The sequence below is a fragment of the Haematobia irritans genome, chromosome 3 (genome assembly GCF_050003625.1).
Source record: "Haematobia irritans isolate KBUSLIRL chromosome 3, ASM5000362v1, whole genome shotgun sequence".
NCBI lineage: Eukaryota > Metazoa > Arthropoda > Insecta > Diptera > Muscidae > Haematobia > Haematobia irritans.
Window position 1 is genome coordinate 4644376 of NC_134399.1, and position 16761 is coordinate 4661136.

At 29.7% G+C, this 16761-nt stretch overlaps 1 protein-coding gene across 1 annotated transcript in view; it reads left to right on the plus strand.

Moving 5' to 3' along the window:
- Positions 1 to 10756, plus strand: part of LOC142228311 (activating transcription factor 3-like) — a 117074-nt gene extending 106318 nt beyond the window's left edge. Inside the window, exon 5 of the mRNA XM_075298703.1 lies at positions 995 to 10756. Within this exon, the coding sequence (XP_075154818.1) occupies positions 995 to 2473 (1479 nt within the window). The 3' untranslated portion in view covers positions 2474 to 10756. The remainder of the gene's footprint in view (positions 1 to 994) is intronic.
- The last annotated feature ends 6005 nt before the right edge of the window (positions 10757 to 16761 follow it).

The following is a 16761-nucleotide window of genomic DNA, read 5'->3' on the forward strand; positions in this document are numbered from 1 at the left end:
AAATTGAAATACAAATTAAATTCAAATCCGTCTAAAAATCAAATTCAAAATTTTAAATTTAAATTATTTTTTTCAATTAAAATTAAAATAAAAAAATTATAATTAAAATTGATATCAAAGCTAAATTTACAATTTATTAAAGTTTTAAAATTCTATTAAAATTAAAATTTATATTAAAATTTAAATTAAAATAAAATTAGAGTAAAAAAAATAATAAAATCAAAATTTATTAAAATTAAAACCTAAACTAAAATCGAAATCAATCAATATTATCAATCAATATTAAATTCACAATTAATTAAAATATATTTTTTAATTAAAATTTAAATTTAATTAAAAAACTTAAATCCAAATTTATTAAAATTAAAACCTAAATTAAAATTATAATTAAAGTTAACTTAAAAATTTATTAAAAATTTTATTTTTTATAAAAATTTAAATTTACTTTAAAATTTAAATTAATATAAAATAAAAAATATATATTAAAATTAAAACCTAAATTCAAATGAAAATAATAAAAACTAAAATCAAAGTTAAATTCAAAATTTAATAAAATTAAAATAAAATTATAGTTACAAAAATATTATCAAAATTTATTAAACATTTATTAAAATATAAATTTAAATTATAAATATAATTAAAACTAAAAGTAAGTATAATTAAAACTGAAGTTAAAATCAATGTTAAAATTAATAAATTAAACTAAATAAAATTTAAAATAAAAATGCAAAATTAAATTTTAATAGTAATTAAATTTAAACTAAACTAAATTAATTTAACTTAAGTTGAGTCCGAATGGTGCATCATACCATTCGTAAAACCATGTGGAGAATTTTGAAACACTCAATAATATAACCCGCGGTTTCTGACACTATCATCTTCGCAATTAGGCTCATCAGAGGTACTCAATTTCCATACAAACACAGTTTATTGCTAATCCCTCAGTTTTCCCTCTTCTAATTCATTTTTTTCGTCCTTCTTCTTCTTCTTGCAGACCTGTTCACAACTTATCAAGGCCGGTCTCAAATTGTCCATACAAAGCAAACGCAAATTATCCACCTGTGATTCCAGTTCCGGTTCCGAACAGCCGCTCTCCAAGTGTTCACGTCCCAACGATGACTACGAAGACACCACCGATGATGATAGCGAACTTAAAACGACCACCACCAAAGGTCTTACACCCGAGGATGAGGACCGGCGACGTCGTCGCCGTGAACGCAATAAGATCGCTGCCACCAAATGTCGCATGAAGAAACGTGAACGTACCCAAAACCTAATTAAGGAAGCCGAACAATTGGACAATCAAAATGTCGATTTGAAAAATCAAGTTCGCATTCTGGAGATTGAACGACGCAAACTCTTGGATATGTTGCAGGCACATGAACCTTCCTGTGTGCGAGCGAATGGCCTAAGTTTACCCTCGAAATTATTACAATCGCCGGCCTTTAAGTATCTGGCCGATCTTAATCTGGACGAATGTGTAACGGTGACTAGCGCAAATAGTACATCTAGCTCCAGCATTTCAATAGCGTCCAGCAATAGCTCCCAACCCACACCACAACGTACAGTTATCCCACCGATGTCTACTATCAAATTCTCACGTAGCAATGGTTTCAAGGCGGCTGCTGCCGCATCCGCAGCTCTTACCAGTCCCATTTCAATAGTATCTCAACTTCCAAGTCTAGCGCAGAATTCCCCACTGCATCATCAGGCGACACAATTACCCAATGGCTACTGTAAACCCTCGCCCACACATCAGGAACTGGGCTATTTGAACTCCCCGTCTCAGGATAGCAATCTGTGTATACCGGGCCTACAAACTCCAGCACATCTCAGCAACACCAGCACACCCACCGCCCTCCATAATGCCCTTAGCAGCTCAGCCACTTCCAGCCTTGTCACTGGCCATAGCCTGGCCGACTACATTCCAAGTTGTGACTCCAGTCTGGGTTTATCCTTGGCGCATACACCAACCACCTGCCGCACACCAATCAGCAGTAATGGCGGCGATAGCAGCGCTCTCTTGGCCAGTGTGGCCAGCGTGGCTAGCCCCATGTCCTGTGTTTCCACACCCACCACAGCCACCGAATTTGTTAAGAACGAATTGGTCGACTCACAGAGTCCCTATACCACAGCTCAATCGGCCGAAAGATTCCTCTTTGAAAATAATTGTGATAGCTTTGTTGACATCAAGCATGCAGTGAATGTCCATCAGCCGGTGAATCAAAATCATGGGGGTCCCACCCTTTTGCAGAATACCAATGGGGGCAGCAATCTCTTGGACTTTTCCAATACCCTAATGGGAGGTAATGGTTCGAGTATTGTATCTTTCCACGATCCAATTTCCATTAAGAATGATTACTTGCATGAGGTGGAATTATTGGCCCAATTGACAGGTGAGGCAGCAGATTTTGTTGATTTGGATACCGGAGTTGCGGCAGCGTTTATGGCAAATGGAGGTTGTTTGGCCTAAGTTGGTCTCATGGCCGGTTTGGCGCTTAAAGGTGTCAGGAAAAAACAAAAATATTTTGTGTTGTTTTGTTTTATTGATTTTTTTTTCTGTGTAATTTTGCTGGTCAAAAAATAATGTGGAAAAGAAAACGAAAAATGTTTGTATGTAAGTAAAAAAAAAAGAATGAGAGAGATATTAAAGATCAGTTGGCGAAAAACTACTAGGCCTAAAAAGAAAATGAAACATTACCAAGAAAAAATGCCAAGGCTAGAAAACCACATTGATTTCGTTTTGCAGGTGTTGGAGTTGGGCTCATAATCTTTCTTTAAATTCCAATAAAAAAACAAGTATATACAAAAATTTTGTTTTTCCCCTTAACCGAAATATTTTTATTGTACTCACAAAGTCAAAGAATACCAGCTTTATTCAGATATGTTTACTTGTTAAAAATATTAAAGTACACTATAAAAATGTATTTCTTCTCAAATGAAAGTTTAGACCAACAAAAGCTCTAGCTATAAAAGAAATCAAATTCATGACAAAAGCTTATTTTTTATCTTATTATAGCTGGTTTAAAATTATTATTATTATTATTATAGCTGGTTTAAAATTTCATTGTGTGATTTTTGTGAGTGTAATTTCCCTTTCCATCCATTGTCGTTGATTCGGTTACTCCTTCTTTTCGTAGATATTTAATTACCCGTATACATGCGGTATTAGTCTTCCATTTTTTAATCGTCACATAAGTTTTATTAGATTTTGTTTTTGTTTTAAGAATTTTGAAATTCAACCAACCCACCTTAATAGTTTATTTCCCATCTTGTGTATGTAGGTGTTAATTACAATTTGGTATATTCTACAAATATCCACAAATTATCTACTTCCGTTTAATAACCATACTGCGTTTTGTTTTCTGATATATGTTTAGATAAATGAAAGTGTGTGTCTCTCTTCCAAAATAAATACGCAATTTGTTACAATATTGAATGATAAGTAGCCAAAAATCGGGACATTTTAGATTACATACGAATATAAGAAAATTTCACTCTCTGAGCAATAGTTTCTCTTTAAATAGACAAAAAAAAAAAATGTCAAGCCTCTCAGCAATCTCTCTCTTGATATGTTAATACATTGCAGCCTGTGAAGACCCTAACATTTTTTCAGCAGTGAATTAACAGATAACAATCGATAATAGATATATAGCAGTAACAGCCTATTTCAAATGTAAAATTGTTCTTCGTAAGTATTTTTCAAACTGTAAAGAAGTTTGCCTATCTCTACTTTGAGATGTTACGTATTGCATACGGAGGGAGGTTCGTGGCTTTCTCTTGTCGGCATTATGCTTAATTTTGATAGAAAAACAAATCCAGACGGTATTTAAACCACTGAGCAACCTCTCTAATGATATGTTGATACACTATAGCCTGTGAAGACCCTAACATTTTTAAGCAGCAATTAGATTCCTTGATACAGAATCAATATCTCTATTTCAGACTTAAAATGGATCTCCATAAGTGCTTCTCAAACTATAACGATGTTTGCCTTTATCTCTTTTGGAGTTTTCTTCATTACATACTGTGGGTCGTGGAATTAATTGCCGAAATGCGGTTCATTTTTTAAAATTTATATAGATATTCCCGTTTTTGGTGTATTATTATATGTTTGGCTTGATTTGATAGAAAAAATTCCAGCCGGCGGTTAAACCTACTTCTAATTATATGCTTATGCACTGTAATCTGTGATGACAATCACATTTTTTCAACAGTCATTAAATTCCTTTATAAAAGGGGCAATATCTATATTTTAAGGTGAGTATTAAGTTCGAGTTTAGCCGCTAATTTTCACTAAAGTGAAAACTAAATCAGTCATAAAATTATACATATTTGTTGCAGATATCATTATAACTTGATGGGGAATATTCCAAAGTAAATTTGCACAAAGTTTGTATTCATTAAAATGGATTATTAAAGAAAAGTAATCGTGAAAAAATGACGATTTTAGCGGCTAAACTCGAACTTAATACCCACCTTTAGGCGTAAAAATTAAGTGATTCTCAAACTGTAAAAGAGTTTGTATATACGTCCCTTGGATTTTTTCGTGATTTCACTGCAAAAAGTTAATTTCTTTTATGGGAAATGTAATTTTAGACGCAAAATGTTTTCTTTTGTTGTTAATGTTGTAGTTTTCAGGCTAAATAAAGTCCGTTGGGAAAGCCTGGCAAAGCGTTGCCAACTTCGTCAATACCAGAAAACTTAGTAAGTCTAAAATTTCGTTTCGGAAGGAAAGATTTTGTTTGGTGTGAGTTTCTGTCTAGGATCATACTTTTCAATTTTTTTTTCTCAAATATTAAAATTCCTCTAAATATTTTCCTATTTTGTTTTTTTTTTTATACTAATTTTTGGCGTGGTTTGATTATCCCTTTTCTGCCTCGAAAATATTGTTTTCTGTTACTTTTATAATTTTTATTCTCCTTCATATATGGAAATGAAATCAATGTCATTAATTAAAAGCCTTTTGCAACGATTTTGGTATTTTTCATCAAAGGCCCAACTACCTCAATTTGTTTAAAAGATTTTTTTTCTAAAACAAGAAGAAGAAAAAACAAGAAAATTGTCTTAAACAATTTCAAGCATTCCATTAAAAGTTTTAATTTATTTGTAAAAAGAAAAAATAAAGAAAATATTCAAAAAATATATATAAATTAAAAAACAAGAACCCATCACGAATTGAAAAACCTACAACAGTAATTATTATTTTTAGTTTGTGCAAAAAAAAAAATAACCAAATAAGTTTAAGCAAAAAGAAACAAAAACGAGATTAATTGTAACAAACAAAAAAAATCCCTACATTTATTCTTCTCCCTCTTCTCTATGTAAACCTTAGGGGTATTTTTTTTTATTAAGTTCAGGCCTAAATAAAAACATTAATGATATTTCATTACTTAGTGATAAAGGTAACAAAACAACAAAAATTAAGTATCCCAAAATTATTATTAATTATATATAACTAACACAAAGCTATAATATTAAACAACAACAAAACTTATGCCTTAAATGTTAAAATTTATATTTAAAAACAAAAACTACAAAACAAACTCATTAAATAAAACTAAATGTGCTCTTATTTTTAAAATGATCTAAAAAACTGCTACTTTTTGGCACAAGTAAAATACGAAAACCAAAAAAAAAATGTGACAAGATATTATGTGCAACGTTTTTTTTCTTTAGGTGTCTTATAAATTTAGGAAAAGAAATCAATTTCTGAATTAAATTAAATATTTTTTTTAATTTTCCAAATTTTTAAAGGAAACAAATCTAAATATTCTAAATGTTAGTTGTGTGTAAAACAATTTTTTTTCTTTTTTGAAAATTTTTTGGTGTTACAGTGTCTTTTATATATAGAAAACAAATTGAAAACATACGAAGCCTTAACTAAACAAAATAAGAAACAATCAAAAACAAAAGCTTAATTAAATAATTTGGCCTTTAACAGAACAACAAAAACCACAACAAGTGCTTTAAATTATATTTTTATTAAAAATTTTATATTTCATTTACAATAGTTCAATAAAACATAAATATTGACATACAAATAAGACAGTAACAATATATAAACGAATTCAAGTGCTTTATTAACAATTACACATATAGAAATAATTTAGAAGACATTTTGTATTACAGCAGTTTTTCTTTTATAAAAATCAAATTTTATTTTGCAAACAGTTTATGTGTAGATCAAGAAATTTTGTGAAATAAATTAAAATTGTAAAGGTTAAAATGGCAAAGCTTATTTTGTATATTCTAAAAAAGAAAGAGGGAAATCTTATTTATTTGAAAATTAATAAAGAAAAAAAATTTCGTATTTTTTATTCAAATTTTTTAAATGGCAACTTTACCTTTTTTTGAAATATGATAGGCTAGATTTACAAATTTTTATTTTTACAAATTTTATACAATTTGTCCTATTAATTTATTTGTGACCATATTTAATGGACTTTAATGTAGTATTTATGGTATTAAGAATTACCCACATCAATACTCCAGTTTAGGCAGATCAGAGGTATTCACATTCAAAATAGAAGAGTATTAGATTTTGAAAGAGACTCAATGACAATTATCTTAAAGGTATCTCACATTATGACTATTAATATTGGTACTGTTATAAGAAGAAAATGCCTTCTCATTTAGCTAAGTCAAGAAAAGATTGCAAATTAATTTTATTATAGAATGAACTCAGAGATCCAAAAAGAAGAGTATTTTAATTTAAAGCGCTTTGAAAGAGGCTCAATGATAATTCTTGTAGATGTACTGTTATAAAAAGAAAATGCCTTCTCATTGAGTTCAGTCTAGAAGGGAGAGCAAAGTGATTTTATTAAAAAAGTACATCTATGATAAGTTCAGAAAAGAGAGCAAAGTATTTTTTGGTTATAGAAAGAACCTAGAGACTCAAAGAGAAGAGAACATTGATTTTAAACGCTTTGAAAGAGACGTAATTACAATTCTCTTAATAATATTCCACACTATGACTATTAATTTGGGTTCTGTTATAAAAAACAAATGTCTTCTCATTGAGCTAAGACCAGAAAAGAGAGACAAGTACTTTTAACCCAGATATGCCGACGGGCCGTTATAATATATAGTACACCAACAAGTTGATTAGAAAATGTAAAGCAATGTAAACGCAGAAACCTGAATATAACAGGTGTACTACATGTAGTACGGTCGGCATATCTGGGTTAATATAAAAGTAAATATGTCTATCAACTGTTGGAAATAGAGCAAATTTTTTTTTGCAGGTAAATATTCCGTAAAACTTCATTACTTAAGCAAATATTGTTTTTTGGATTGGATTTCTTTTATTACTAATATCAAAATTTATAACATAAAAGTCTTGAACATTAAATACTCTCTTAAAGCTTTTCATTCTCCTTCACCCATTAGAATATACAAAATAAGACCCAAACATTTATCCAAAATTCTATACACTTACATAAATATATTTAAAGAAAAATATTAAAAACAAAATACAATTAAAAAAAAAGAAAACTGAACAAAAAGATGCCTTCCTATTTGTCAAAGAATAGGTTTACTCTGCATAAATTAAATTAATTGTATATGTAAATGTTAAAATAATGAATAAAATACCTAATGCAAAATGTAATTAAACAAATCAACTGAAATCAAATCAAAGCATCAAAAATACCTCATTATAAACAAATCCAAAAACAAGAAAACAAATATTGAAAGAAATCTATAGTTATGCATAACAAAAAAAAATGATCACATGTTGAAATGAAAAACATCATCTATTTAAATAAAACAAAAAACTAAACAGAAATAGAAAAATAAAAATAAAAACTATTTGTTGTTAACTAATTAAATATTAAAGAATTTATTAAACCAGAAAAACCTCTTTTGCCTTTATCCCAACCTCAAAACAGCAAAGCAATAAAAGAACGACACAAAATCTTCTCTATAATTTGGCAAACATAATTTCTTATTAATTTTAAAATCTAATTGAGTTTTATATTTTTTTTTTTAATAAAAATATTATTATATCCCAGATTTTCTAAGATAATTCAGTAAATCAAAAAATATTAACAGAAAACAAAATATTTCAATATTGTTAAAAAATAACTGAATATGAATTTTTAAAATTTTCATCGGTTTAATTTTTATTTATTAATTTAAATTCTTTTTTTTTTTTAATTTATTTTAACACACCGTGTAAGGATATTACACACACACACACACATATATATTATCAGCAAGCCTAATTTTTCGAAAGACATCCTCCATTGAAGAAGGCAATAATATAATTATCCGAATAGTGATGCTACACTAGGACATGTGTGTTACTTTTCAATAATGCATTAAAAGAGACCATAAATTAGAGAAAAGATAACATTGCTCACTTCTGCAGTAACAACGCGAGGAAACTATGTTGATATAGAAATATATACACTTATAGAGAGTAGGTGTTATGGACCAGTGTAGTAACATAACAGTATAGTGTTTATAAATCTATCCTCTATTTCGTCTATATCATTGTGTGAGATATAGAGATCGACAAATGTAAAAGAAGAGAGTAAATCACACATATACATAACGTACATCATAGGCAACCCAAACTGTTGCATTAACAGTAGTAGACCAGGATAGTGATACTTCTATATGTGTGTCATACATGCGATTATGTATTAACAGAGATAATGAATAACATCGCACCTATAACAGTTGCTATAACAGTAGAAGGCTTGGTTAGTGATACTTGTATATGTGTGTATTAACAACAAGTTAACTAAAAGCTAACTTGTTAATACACGGTAGCTTTTGGTAAAAAAGTCTTTAATAAAAAGTTTATTTTGGATTTTTATATTAATAATACAGCCTTATTAAATCTGGGATATTTTTTTTCAAATTTAACTATCCAATTTAAGCATTGAATTACCTTTTTTTAATATATTTAACAATTTTCAAAACAAAAAACAGTTACTTATTTTGTTTTTAAATTTTCATGTTACGATGGTTAAAATTATTCGTTTTTCATTATGAAAGTATTTTAAACACATTAAAAAAACTCCAGTCTGCAATATATTTAAAGACAATTTTTTCTCAAAATCAAATTCATTGTATTTTTTTCCAAAAAAGTCTATAATCTTATGTTAATGGTTCACACTTCACATAATTTCTCAATAGATCTTAAGACTCAATTTAAGCTTTTATATATGTAATACTGAGGGCTATGGTAGATCTTTTAGCCTTCTGGCGCTACAATTGTACCTGTATGGAATAAATGTCATTATTCGTTATATTTTTTCTCTTAAATTTCAATTTCTTTAATTTAATATTTTATAAAAATTATTTTCTTATCTAAACAATACCCCTTTTAACTTGTCTCGAAGATTTTGTGTCTCAATTTTTATTGTTTAGCATTGTCATCAAGTGCTTCTATGAAAAAAGGTTTCCCTTAAAATATTTTTTTGTGTAATAGCAAAAGAAAAAGATCTTTTTAAGTATTAAGATATTTTTGACAAGAGCAAAAATATAATTTTAATATTTTTTGTTTTATTATAAATTATTTGTTATTATGATTTTTTACGTTTATTATTAAATTAAAATGTCGCAAAAAAACAAAGAATAATATATTTTTAATATTGTTTTTTTTTTTTATTTTATTTTGTCTAACTTAAACTGTTGCGAAATGATTTTAATAATATTTTCGTTTTTAATTAAAAAAAATTGTTAATATTTTTGTTTGCCAATAAAATTTGTTTTCAATGTTTTCTCTTTGTTTTAAAACTTTAAATTCCCAAACCCCATTCTGAAGAAATATATTTAAAATTTTTTCTTTACTTAAAAAATAAATTTAAAATTTTTTGTTTAACAAAAATTAATTTTCTCCCCAAATAAAATATCTCTTTAAGACACCTTTGGTTGAGTAACAAAAACACACCTACATATATCCCCAAACATACACATGTTTACAAATACTTTATATATACAAACACTCAAAACACCTCTACCTACATACACATACACACACACCTAAACACCGACTTACTATTCATGATTTCAATTTACTGTAAATGGTAATGAAAATGAAACAAAAAAATAAGATAAACTAATTATTAAATTAGTTACTAACTGTATATTATTTATTTTTTTTTATTATTATTATGTTTTAAATTTTTTTTTAAATTAATTTTTGTATAATGCTATTATCTATGTTTTTTATAAATATAAAAAAAAAAATCACACAAAAAACAAATACAAATAAATATTCTGTATAATCTTTATTTAGATATTTAAGCAATACATTTGTAAAAAATTAAAAACTCCAGGAAACGAAAACAATTTCTAATAACAAAAAGAAATATAAATAAATAAGATAAAAAACAAATCCTACAAGCCTTTCTTTTTTGTCTAAAATTAAATTTACAATTGAATAAAATTAGAATTATGTCAAAAGTATAAAGCTGGAATCGAATTACAAAAATTGATGTGTAGATTTGTGCATATTAAAAAAAAATAAATAAATTCAAATTCTCAAATTCATTAAGAGTTGGAGGAACCGCAAAAAACGAATCAAATAATCTAAAAATCCCTTACAAAAAAAAAAAAAAAAAAAACAAATCAAACAAAATCCTATTGTTTGCCTTAAGATGTATGAGCGTTTCAAATACATAAGAAGAAATTTAAAATAAATCAAGAAAACCAACAAAAAAAACACAAATTAATTATTACATGTATGAAACAAAAAATAAAAAAACAAATTAACAATTATTAAAAACAGAAATGCAAATTGGTTGTTTTTATTTTTCCCCCCCAATTCATAAATAGGTAGCCATGGCTACAGATCAATCACAGTGATTAATTTCGAAATGGAAATTTTTTGATGAGTTTTGACGAAATAAAATTGTATGACCCAACAAAAACCAAAAATACGTTTGAGTTGAACCCCTTAACCCCTCTCAACTATGGACGAGATATTAGAAACTTTGCTGAAGATAATAGCTTCGGAAAACATTTGATATGGAAGCTTAGGAGGTCAGATTGATTTTGGAAATAAAAATGACGAAAAACTACTTACTTTGGAAATTTATCACATGGTGGTCCCATATACAGGGTAGCTGATATGTATTACACCCTACTTTAGGTTGTTGTCATTTCTAAAGCTTTCTTCTGACAGCTGACAGATTTATTTCGTGGTAATCGAGTGGACATTCGATGGTCGCTTTTAAAGGACTTTGATAGCACATGAAGAAAAAAGTTGGTAAAGCTAATAAATTAAATTTGTTTCCTACGCATAATTCAAAATTAAAAGAAAATTGTGTCTTAAAGGTTTTGAATTTGCCGCTTCTTTAGCTCAAAATCAATATCAAAATCATTTATGCAAAAACGAAATCTTTGGAACCGCTCATGCTTTTTTGCAGTGTATTCATCGACTGTGGGGTCAAAATAAATACCGAATATTATCGGGAAATTTTTCTAAAGACAGTATTGAACAAATATCTCAGCCGCAGACTTTGGACATTGCAACAGATCTCAGCACCATCGCATTCAGCAGGCGACAACCAATAATGGAGGTTCCCCGCATCATTTCCATTGAACAACGGCCACCAAATTCTGCGGATCTCAATCTAAATTTCGATCTCAATTTCCGTTGAAATAATTGATGTGATCGTAGCCATTCCAGTAATCGAACACTTTTCTTTTCTCATACCATAGAAATTTGAGGCGAATACATGAACTGCCTGAAAATATGCAGAGACATTTTTTGTAGTAAATAAAACGTGTGGCTCCCAGAAACTTTAAGCCTAAGAAGCAATGATACCATTGTGCCATTTTAGTGGTACATTTGCCACGTTTTTCAAGCCGTTACGTTTTACGCCACTTTTTGTACCCTAAACCAAATAGTGGTCAGGGCCAAATAGTGATCTGCCAAAAAAATGTGCCTACCAGAAATATTGACTCAGCATCACCTCCTGAGTCGATCTAGCGCTTGGTGTCCGTCCGTCCATGTATTTACTGTTCGCAGGATTCCGGTCGCAGTTATTAACCGATTTTGATAAAATTTTGTATTTGAATTTGGAAAAAATCGGATCAAATTTAGATATAGCTCCCATAACAGTTTGGCTGATAAGTCCGCGGTCTAACAAAGAAAAACACATTTTTTTGTCAAAATTCGTTTTTATTATTCAACATAGTTCCCTTCAAGAGCGATACAACGATTATAACAACCTTCCAATTTTTTGATACCATTTTGGTAGTACTCCTTCGGTTTTGCCTCAAAATAGACCTCAGTTTCGGCGATCACCTCTTAATTGTAGCCAAATTTTTTCCCTGCGAGCATCCTTTTGAGGTCTGAGAACAAGAAAAAGTCGCTGGGGTCAGATCTGGAGAATACGGTGGGTGGGGAATTCGAAGCCCAATTCATGCCCAATTTTTGCCATCGTTCTCAATGACTTGTGGCACGGTGCGCCCGATTTCGATAAATGGGATCAGACTGCGTTCATTTACTAAGTGATCGTCATCAAATTTGCCACAAAGTAATCCAATAGACCGACCTTTAAGTGTGCCAAATTTCATCGAAATCGGTTCAGAATTAGATATAGCTCCCATATATATATATGTATCGCCCGATTTTCCCAAATTTGGCCATAAGTCCCTTATTTATCAACCGATTTGACTCAAAGTTGGCCACATCTAATTTTCTATAACACTTACTATATTAGCAAAAAATCATCGAAATCGGTTCAGATTTAGTTATAGCTCCCATATATATGTATGGCCCGATTTTGAGAAATTTGGCCATAAAACCCTTATTTATCAACCGATCATACTCAAATTTGGCTTACTATAATGTTATATAGTATTGACTATATGTGCAAAATATCATCCAAATCGGTCCAGATTTAGATATAGCTCCCATATATATGTATCGCCCGTTTTTGAAAAAAATTACCCCTTACAAATTTATTTCTGACCATAATAGCCTTATTTAGTACCCGATCTTACTCTAATTTAGCACAAGGTAACCTTCTGTGGTATTAACGAAATCTGGTAAATATCATCGAAATCGGTTCAGATTTAGATATAGCTCCAATATATATGCATCGATCGATTTTCCCAAATTTGGCCATAATACTCTTATTTATAAACCAATGTTGCTCAAATTTCAAATGTACACAGAAAAAAAATTCACGAAAATTTCTCCAATTAAAATCTTAATTGAGTTTTAAACAAATATTCAATTAAAAATTTAATTGATTCAAAAAATTTTTTAATTGAAATAAAAATCAATCACACAAATTAGTAGTATCAATTAATTTTTTAATTGGATCAATTAATTATTTAATTGACTGTCAATTAATTTTTTAATTGATACTATCATTTCTGTGATTGAAGACATTTCAATTAAACAATTAATTGGATCAATTAATTTCGTGATTGAATCAGAAAAAAATTTTGTTGTGTGTACATGTATGAACTGATCGTATTTAGACTTACATGTAGCTCTTACATAAATCTATTATTCTGTTTTCAGAAATTTGGCTTTATTACCCACACTAATTGAGCGATTTCATCTTTTTTTTTAATAATGGACTCAATATTAGTGGCATAGTAACTCTGTAGGTCCAGAATCAACTATCGCTCCTAATATCAGACATTTCTGTTCGAATTGTGATAAAACTCCCATGTACCCCTTAATGTTCTCAAATGTGGAAATGCGGTTTTCCCCAAACCTATACCATTGATACCCCACAAACAATGTTTACTAATTCAGTAGGGGTGGTTTAGGGTATGATATAGTTGGCCCGCCCGACTTTCTGCTTTACTCAATTGTTTTAATGTGCCACTAAATGCTATACTTTTGTGCCAATTTTTTGGTCATGTTGTTCGTTTTTTTAAATTATTTCGCTTGTCTAAAAATTTGTTCCTCAGAAAAGAAAGTTTTTCTTTCAAGTTTGAAAATACTCGCAAATAAGATGGCGAGAAAGGTTTCAGTTTCTACTCTATAACTCTGGAACTTATTGGTTTAATTATTTTTATTGATTTAATTATTTTGAACCTTTTATTATTATTTGCATTAATTATTGAAAATTTTATACAGGAAGACCATATGGCAAGACCATAACTTGAGCTTCGGTTTGACCGAAACGTTTTCTCTCATTTAACGAATTATTCTTATCAAATGTCAACTGCATCAACAAAATTATATGGTTATACTTTCCATAGAAACTTTATAACCGATTTTTAATTACGACAAATTAAACAAAATTTTATAATAATTTCTAAACAACCTTGCAAATATTTCAATACCATACAAATATCAACTTCATGGACTTCCTCTATTGCATTTTATTTATTTTGTCAAATTATTTAATGGATCTATTCTAATGGACAATTTAAGTACATGCATATACAATTTTTTTTATGCTGTGATTATCCTCCATTGTTGTGTTTAGCAAACCTTGTTGTGCGAATGTGTTTGTTTTTGTAAACTCTCAGCCAAATGCATTAGTACTTCCCGAATTTTATTGTTGTTGTATTATTTTTGCCTCCCTCTCTTTCTCTCTGTCTCTCACTTAGATTAATATGGCGCTGCTTTGCTAATCTAAAACCGTAATTATTTAGTTTAACTAAGTGTAAATAATGCCACAATTGAAACAATTAAAACCATTTTTTGTTTTTGACGAATGCCGCAAATAACAATTTGTTAAAAAAAAAAGAAAAAAAAACAAGCAACGAAAAAACCTCGAAAATGCATTAATGCGTAGGTTTTTTTTATAAAAAGGTGTGTTGCGGCATGCCAATGTTGATGGGAGGAAATGGCTTTGGGAAATAAGCGGAACCATTGAATTGAATAGCTTGCTCTCAGAGTAGAACATAGTGTGGGTGGAAGCTTTGTTGTGGTGGAGTTGAAAATCTATTCTAGAGGTTGAAGATTGAGAGGAATTCAAAATATAGCAAATTAACCCTTTGATGAATGATAGAGATTTTATAAAATCCTCCATATACAGTGAAACCTCTGAAAGGTGGACACCCACAGTCGCCTAAATTTTGTCCACATTTGGGAGGTGTCTAGTTATAAGAGGTTAATGTTAATGTGTTAATATAGCAAACGTCCACTGATAATTGTCCACATTTTGGACAATTACTGTATTGATTTTAAATGTACACCCTCTCATATAATTTAAAAGTATGGTAAATGAGATAGAACGTTACCGTTAAGAATTTCCAAAATATGGCACAAAAAGTGTCATTCACAATAAAAGGTGACACACTCATTTTAGAAATTTGGCACATTTTTTATAAATAAAAAAAAAAAACAAGTATATACGGCAGTAAGTTCGGCCAGTCCGAAGCTTATGTACCCTCCACCATGGATTGCGTAGAAACTTCTACTGAAGACTGTCATCCGCAATCGAATTACTTGGGTAAATACGTATATAATAAAGTTTGACAAAATTTTCTATAGAAATAAAATTTTGACAACATTTTCTATAGAAGCAAAATTTGGAAAAAAAAATCTATAGAAATACGATTTTAACAAAATTTTCTATAGAAATAACATTTTGACAAAATTTTCTATAGAAATAAAATTTTGACAAAATTTTCTATAGAAATAAAATTTTGACAAAATTTTCAAAAGATTTAAAATTTTGACAATATTTTCTATACAAATAAAATTTTGCCAAAATTTTCTATAGGAATAAAATTTGACAAAATCTTCTATAGGAATAAAATTTTGACAAAATTTTCTATAGAAATAAAATTTTGCTAGATTATTTTTGACTCGAATGGCAACCATGATTATGAACCGATATGGACCAATTTTTGTGTGATTGGGGATCGGCTATATATAACTATAGACCGATATGGACCAATTTTGGCATGGTTATTAGCGGCCATATACTAACACCACGTTGCAAATTTGAACCGGATCGGATGAATTTTGCTCCTCCAAGAGGCTCCGGAGTTCAAATCAGGGGATCGATTTATATGGGGGCTATATATAATTATGGACTGATATGGACAAATTTTTGAATGGTTGTTAGAGACTATATCCTAATACCATGTACCAAATTTCAGCCGTATCGGATGAAATTTGCTTCTCTTAGAGGATCCGCAAACCAAATCTGGGAATCGGTTTATATGGGGGCTATATAATTATGGACTGATTTTTACATTGTTGTTAGAGACCATATGCTAACACCACGTACCAAATTTCAACCGGATCGGATGAATTTTGCTCCTCTAAGAGGCTCCGGAGTTCACATCCGGGGATCGGTTTATATGGGGGCTATATCTAATTATGGACCGATGTGGACCAATTTTTGCTTGGATGTTAAGGACCAAATTTCAGCCGGATCGGATGGAATATGCTTCTCTTATAGGCTCTGCAAGCCAAATTTGGGGGTCCATTTATATTGGGGCTATAAGTAAAAGTGGACCTGTATGGCCCATTTGCAATACCATCCGACCTATATCAATAACAACTACTTGTGCCAAGTTTTAAGTCGATAGCTTGTTTCGTTCGGAAGTTAGCGTGATTTCAACAGACGGACGGACATGCTCAGATCGACTCAGAATTTCACCACGACCCAGAATATATATACTTTATGGGGTCTTAGAGCAATATTTCGATGTTTTACAAACGGAATGACATCCTGTGGTGGAGGGTATAACCACTCGAATTAAATCAATTTTAAATATTTTTTTATATTTTGCGTTGCAGCTACCACATAATAGGAAAAGCAGAAAAAAGGCTAAATTCAAATTTATTTCCCAGTACCAAGTACT